Source organism: Aplysia californica, unplaced genomic scaffold (genome assembly GCF_000002075.1).
Source record: "Aplysia californica isolate F4 #8 unplaced genomic scaffold, AplCal3.0 scaffold00557, whole genome shotgun sequence".
Taxonomy (NCBI): Eukaryota; Metazoa; Mollusca; class Gastropoda; order Aplysiida; family Aplysiidae; genus Aplysia; species Aplysia californica.
In genome coordinates this window covers 495,531-502,406 of record NW_004797827.1, presented here as the reverse complement: position 1 = coordinate 502,406, position 6,876 = coordinate 495,531, and the positions used below count along the sequence as shown (strand labels likewise).

The window sequence follows — 6,876 nt, the reverse complement described above, 5'->3', positions numbered from 1 at the left end:
GAGAGAGAGAGAGAGAGAGAGAGAGAGAGAGAGAGAGAGAGAGAGCATGAAGTAGAGAAAGAGAGGGTATTTGAATTCGTCTCTATAATCCTGCCCCCTTTTGCATGAGTTTACTTCTATAACTGTGAATAATTGTGACATGTCTTCCTGTATTTCTGCCACACTTTTAAGGGTGCTGCAAGGCTATATATTCAATAATCTCATGAATGCTTCACTTAATACTTTTAACTGGATAACAATTATACTATTGACTTAACAAGCCTGGGGTCTAACCCTATATCTGGCAAGTTCATAATTATTATTTTCTTCTCAACTCTTTGTCGCTACGGATATTCCTGTAGTGACCAAAGAGGTTATAAATAGTACTCAAAGAGAATTGGGAATTCCCACAGTCGCTGATAAAAATAGTGCTTTCGAAATAGACAATGGGGAGTAAGAGACGCCAGAGTTTAGAGGTCAACTCTTTGGACAAACTATGGTGTCTTTTGCACTGTTGTATACGTGTATATGTATACTAAAAAGATTCTATTAAAAAGACTCGTAAGATAGGTGCAGCATAAAAGACAACACTGTTGGACTTCGAAAGGACTTTTTTTTAAAACTAAACTAAAAACAAAAAACAAAAACAATCAATAACAACCCCCAAAAAATCTGTTAAAACATAAATTGTGTCATCATGTCAAAATTTCTCCTTTTGTTTCATGGACACAGATGTTGGTTGTCCTTCTCGGCTGTGTTGTGATTTGTTCCACTTTTCTGTGTGCACACTGAATGGATAAGATATATATTTATATAGTAATATTGAAAACTGAAGTCCAGATTTAGTGAATTAAATAATTAAACAAGACGAATTTTACTGTTTAAACTTATTTATTGAAAATGTTTGGTCGCTTTTAAGGTCAAGCTGGCTAACCCAGATTTCGGGGTTTTCCAGAAATCTCGATTTACACCTAAAGTGGGCATTACAGTTCCTATAGGAGAACTTTGGTTTCATTGGTGTGTATATTTTTTGGTTATACAGAAAACTCTCCTTTTATTTTAAAGAAACTGAATAAGGATCCAAAAACTTTAACTTCACTTTTCTCAAAACAATGTTTCTCGGGATAGCCCCCTTGTGCTTAAAAGCGACCGTTTAGTCCTTGACTATAACTTTGATTTTACCTTTACTAATCTTTCTTTTGTCTCAGCTGAGTAGTAATGCGTATAATTAGTAAAAGCCATAAAGTCTACTTTTTTCAGTTAACAATCCACGCTTACCTTTTTTTGAACCCTCTGTAGATTATAAAGAAGTATAAGATTGTATTATCTTTTTGACTGCAAGTAGGCAGTCTATTTGTTCTCAAATACTCGAAAAAGCAACGGCATAACGCCTTCTGTCTCTGTGACCTAATGAACCACATTTTTTCACAGCTTTCCGCGCACGACAACAGAATAATTTTGGTCTCTTCTTGTGCTGTCTAGATCAATGATACTCTGCGGTCGAATAAGCTATCGCTCGATCGACCAACAACCCCCCTCCCCCACCCCACCCCTAGACTGCTTCTGTCCTTCTGTCTGTCTGTCTCTCTGCCGCACCAAATCTGACTTTTCGTTTGTAGGTAAAAATGTCTCTCTATAATCTAGAAGTCCGAATGTAATCTGTCTGTGTTTCTACGTATCCACATCTCTCTCTCTCTCTCTCTCTCTCTGTGTCTCTATGTCTCTCTCTCTCTCTCTCTCTCTCTCTCTCTCTCTCTCTCTCTCTCTCTCTCTCTCTCCCTCTCTCTTCTTCTTCTTCTTCTTCTTCTTCTTCTTCTTCTTCTTCTTCTTCTTCTTCTTCTTCTTCTTCTTCTTCTTCTTCTTCTTCTTCTTCTTCTTCTTCTTCTTCTTCTTCTTCTTCTTCTTCTTCTTCTTCTTCTTCCCTCTCTCTTTCTCTCACCTCCCTATTCTAACATTTTTCACAATTTACCAACTCATCTGGATCGTGGACTTTCGCAAAATACTAACAGCCATTTTTTTTCTCCCCCAAGCTTGTATTAACAACATGTTAACATATTTTATGAACAGACTTTCACACGCATCAGTGTTGTTGTAATATATGAATACTGTAAAATATGTATGTGTCGTTTATAACTACCAGGACAGTAAATGGGATTTTATTATCCCTCAATGCGATGATGGTATAATATAACACGTATTTATTGTGCTAACATTTTATTTTCAAAACCTGCATCTTTCATACCGATTAAAAGTATCAATCAATTTCTGTCTTCACTAAAATGCATGCAGGTTGGTAAGATAGGTATTTCTTTCTATGCAATATTATAACCATCGGTGTCTCTATATGATGAAAAATTACCTAAGGGGTGTTGATGTTGACTAACATAATTTATAAGTATGTAAGAAAATGCAGTCTAAGTACGTGTACCTTCATAATGAGGACAGAATATTTATTATGATTACCAGCTATTACCTTCCTATAGGCAAAATATGGTGTATAGCGTTGAGAAATAAAAACTGAATTCCGACTATAATATATTTCTGAGAGGTTAGAATATTTCCTTACAGTTAGTCATTCCAAAACCCGTCATGTTTGAAAGAGTCGGAGTATCGTGAGAAGTTGTTTTGGCGTAGTTTTACCTCTCAACATTACATTTCTTATATTTTGACTCCGTCTTTGTTGGAATGTGTCATTCTATGACCAATGTATTATAATCATTGCTGTAATATATCGTTCTTTATAACTAAAACATCTTATGACTATTCACCCATGTTGTTATTTGACAAACGTTTTATAATAATCATTATAATTTGTTCAGTATTCTTATCGCTCTTATTATGAGTGTTGTACATGCACATATTAATCCATTTTTATAAGTATCGTATGTTCCCTGGGCGGGGTGGGGAGGGGGGTTATTAGAGGGGGGTATACCTTTACATGTCAGTCTTGGTAAGATTATTTTTTGATAAGTTCAGTTGTTTTTTCTTGTTTCCTTGTTATTTTTGTTTTGTTTGTGTGTTTGTTTTTGGTCTAATGGAAAGTTTGTCTTCTACTAGGTGAGGAGAAGGCCGATGAGATTGACGCTTCCTACACACCACACGACAAGAAGAGGCTGGCAGAGATGGCCAGGCTGGCCAAGGTGAGGGGGAAACCAGGGGTGAATTATCGTAAAGGAAAGATGGAGGAGTGAAGGGGAATCTATGTTATGTCACTCAGCTGTGAAGGTATATAGGAGGTGTTCTTTGTGATTTTTACTATAATGAACACCCCCCACCCCCCCACCCCCCACCTCTCTCTCTCTCTCTCTCTCACACACACACACACACACACACACACACACACACACACACCCCTCTCTCTCTCTCTCTCTCTCTCTCTCTCTCTCTCTCTCTCTCTCTCTCTCTCTCTCTCTCTCTCTCTCTCTCTCTCTTTCTCATACTGGAAGGTTCTACAGTTGTCTTTCCCTTTGTTTGTCGGAGTAGGGAGGGTGAGTTTTCAGTGTTTTCTCTGCAATTAATAGCCGTCACTTTGGAGATTAATGATAAAAAAAACGAATTTTAAAAGAGAATACTATTACAATTAACTTGTGGGTGCTCTGGTGTGGTTTTGTCTTTCTTTCCTATCAAACGTCTCTCGTCCTTATCTCTCCTCATTCTTTTTTGTATTTGTTGCTCTCTTGTAACACCTCTAATTTTTCCGGGTGGCATCGGTAGCCTAGTGGTTAGGCTACCGGACTCGTAATCGTGAGAATGCGGGTTCGGGGATTCAAGCCTCAGCCTGGTCCGACGTTGTGTCCTTGGGAAAGGAGGCACTTTACACGAACTTCCCACTTGGCTCGGTCCTATCGGAGACGGACGTTAAACTAGGAGGCTCCATCCCTTAAATAACCTAATAGTGTTGATAGGGGCGTTAAACACATTCCATTTTTTTCTAATCTTCGGCACTTATATGACCTTATTGTGTTGCAAGTGCCGTAAAACTCTTACTAAAAAATGAATGAAAAAAAGCAAATCATGAAGGTGCATTACTGTTTATACGAAACAAATCTCCAGAATGCCTTCTACTTTTTTTCTCAATCATACAAGCCTTCTACTTTTTTCTCTATCATAAATGCCTTCTACTTGTTTTTCTCAATCATACATGCCTTCTACTTTTTTTCTCAATCATAAATGCCATCTACTTTTTTTTCTCAATCATAAATGCCTTCTACTTTATTCTCAATCAGGAACTAGGAAGAGAGGAAGGCCTTCCCCCCGAGGAAGCAGTGAGAATCTTGAGCAGGCACATGTCAGAGGAGACGCCACACGGAAAGGGCTGGTACAGAATCAACGCCATCAGGAACCTGACTGGTGGAAGAAAGCTGCTGCCCGTCGTCAATTCTGCCTTCATGGACGTGAGTTGTTGTCAACATACGACAATCTACATGTTTGTTACGCTTTTCTGACACTAAAAAGACTTGCAGATTAACATATTATACTGAAGGGGTCGGAAAAATAAAGGTTGTAAGTCACATTTTGGTAGAAGTAACGTTTGGTGTATGATGACGACACACGTCAAGGGGAGACTACACAGCATATAATTATCATTGAATAAAATGGATGGATGAATGTATGTGACATTGTAAAACAGAGTTGTGGACTTTACTATTCCCCAAAATTGTTGTACATGTATTATCCTGCTCCATTAAGTCCAGTCCAGTTCAGTATTTTTTTCTGGCATTTTTTAAAATATTTTTTTTTGCTTTTTTTTTTCATTTTATCCAAAAGGACCGCAAGGTGACTTAGCCTCTTTATTTCTCTGACCCCATCAATAAAACGTTATATCATTATGTCTTTGTCAATGACAATCGCTATAGAACTTGCAGCTTACTAACGCCAGGATCACTGTTTCACGCATCAGAAGGATTTGGTTTATATCAATATATTAGAATATATTCTTCAGTTTCGTTTCTCCATTCTTTTACTTTTCAGTCGCTTAGCTCAAGTTTTTTTTGTTTGTTTCATTTGTTCGTTGTTGTTGTTTGTTTATTGTTGTTTTTGTTTTTGTTTGTTTTTGTGGGGGGTTTTGTTTTGGTATGTTGTTGTTGTTGTTTTTTTGGGGGGGTTGTTTGTTTTGGGTTTTTTGTTGGTTTTTCGGGGGGGGGGGGGTTCTAAGAGGTTGGGAAGGGGTAAAAAAGAAAGATTGGGGGGTGGGAGTGTTTTGCTTTCGATTGGTCTGTTTCATTTTGGGTGGGGGGGTTTTCTTCTTTTTCTTTCTTTTTTTTTTTCTTTTTCGTTTTTTAGAAAGGGGAAAAGCATAGAAAAACAGAAAAACAATTAAAAAGACAGCAGGCAAACACCATGATGAAAAGGCTGTCAAGCGGATACATAGACCAATAAATAGACAGATCTATAAATCATTAATTTTATTGTTATTAATTACACACACTCTTTCTCTCTCTCTCTCTCTCTCTCTCTCTCTCTCTCTCTCTCTCTCTCTCTCTCTCTCTCTTTCTCTCTCTCTCTCTCTCTCTCACTCACTCCCTCTCCCCCCCTCCCTCTCTCTGACTGTATATATCTTTTTGACTCTATATATAATTTACTGTCTCTCTACACGTATTTTTCTCTGTCTCTTTCTCTGTATATGTCTTTCTACCTCATTCTCTGTATATGTCTTTCTACCTCATTCTCTGTATATGTCTTTCTACCTCATTCTCTGTATATGTCTTTCTACCTCATTCTCTGTATATGTCTTTCTACCTCATTCTCTGTATATGTCTTTCTACCTCATTCTCTGTATATGTCTTTCTACCTCATTCTCTGTATATGTCTTTCTACCTCATTCTCTGTATATGTCTTTCTACCTCATTCTCTGTATATTTCTCTTTGCATATATTTCATTTATTTATTTATTTCGTTCCTTTTACTGTTATGTTTATTTATTTGTCAAGTCTCAGCGCTTGCATGTTTTGCTTATTTGAAGTGTGGACCCGCTGAAGACAGAAGTTTCTTTTTTAATGTGTGTATTTGAAAATTAGGGAACAATTTAATTTCTTGAGTTCAATATTGTGTCACCAGAAGATTCATCTAACAGTTATCTAGTCATAACTGATAATGTATCAGCTTAAATGTATCGTGAGCTTCGCTGTAGCTGCAATAATTTTCAGGTTGATAATATAATCTCTCTAAATTCTGTTTCTTAAATGATTCTTTTGCGTGTGTTTGTTGTTTGTTTGTGTTTACTAATCATGCTGTTCTTTTAAAGGTATGTGCTTTGAGTCTCTCAATATTTTACATGCCTCAAAGATTTGTTTTTCTTTGGTTTGAATTAGATACTGCAATTTGACGAGTTTTAATACAGTGCTTTTTTCGTGAATGTATTTCTGTTAAGTCATAAACTGTATAATTAGTCTTTGGGATTTACAGTTTAAAGAATTAAGGCGTACAGTTTGTTTAATTTTCTTTAGGAACATCGAAAACCAGATCAAACGAAGTCTTGTAAACTCAAGTGAATTTTTTAACTTACAGTGGGAAAATAAATGTTGACATCCATTGATTCAATTGAGATAACTGGATCTTGTGTTCATTAATCGAAGTTTGAAAAATTTGGGGCGCCAGATATGCTGCTGTTATAAGTAAAAACAAGAATTTGACGAGGAAGAAGTAATTCTATCCTTATTATTCAAATTCCCTACAAAAGCAACACAAAAAAGGGGATAAAAGGAAGAGAAGAGAATTCTTATTAACAAAAATGACCTAATGCATCATTTAGCAAACTGTCCAAATTCTCCCTTTAATGGATCTCTCACAATCAATAGTTGGACTTCTTTCAACTTTAGTTTCGGGCGGGGGGGGGTCGGTTTATGATTTTATTTAAAGCTTCGTCGTGGTTTTGTTGGGGTTGTTGGTGGTGGTGGG

The 6,876-nt window shown here is 36.8% G+C and overlaps 1 protein-coding gene across 1 annotated transcript in view; it reads left to right on the top strand.

Annotated features, from left to right (window-relative positions):
* LOC101855973 (sodium/calcium exchanger 3) overlaps window positions 1-6,876 on the top strand; it is a gene marked incomplete at its 5' end in the record, with an annotated part of 35,431 nt that overhangs the window by 12,036 nt on the left and 16,519 nt on the right. The window contains 2 exon segments of the mRNA XM_035972012.1: window positions 3,037-3,119; window positions 4,206-4,373. Coding sequence (XP_035827905.1) covers window positions 3,037-3,119; window positions 4,206-4,373 — 251 coding nt within the window.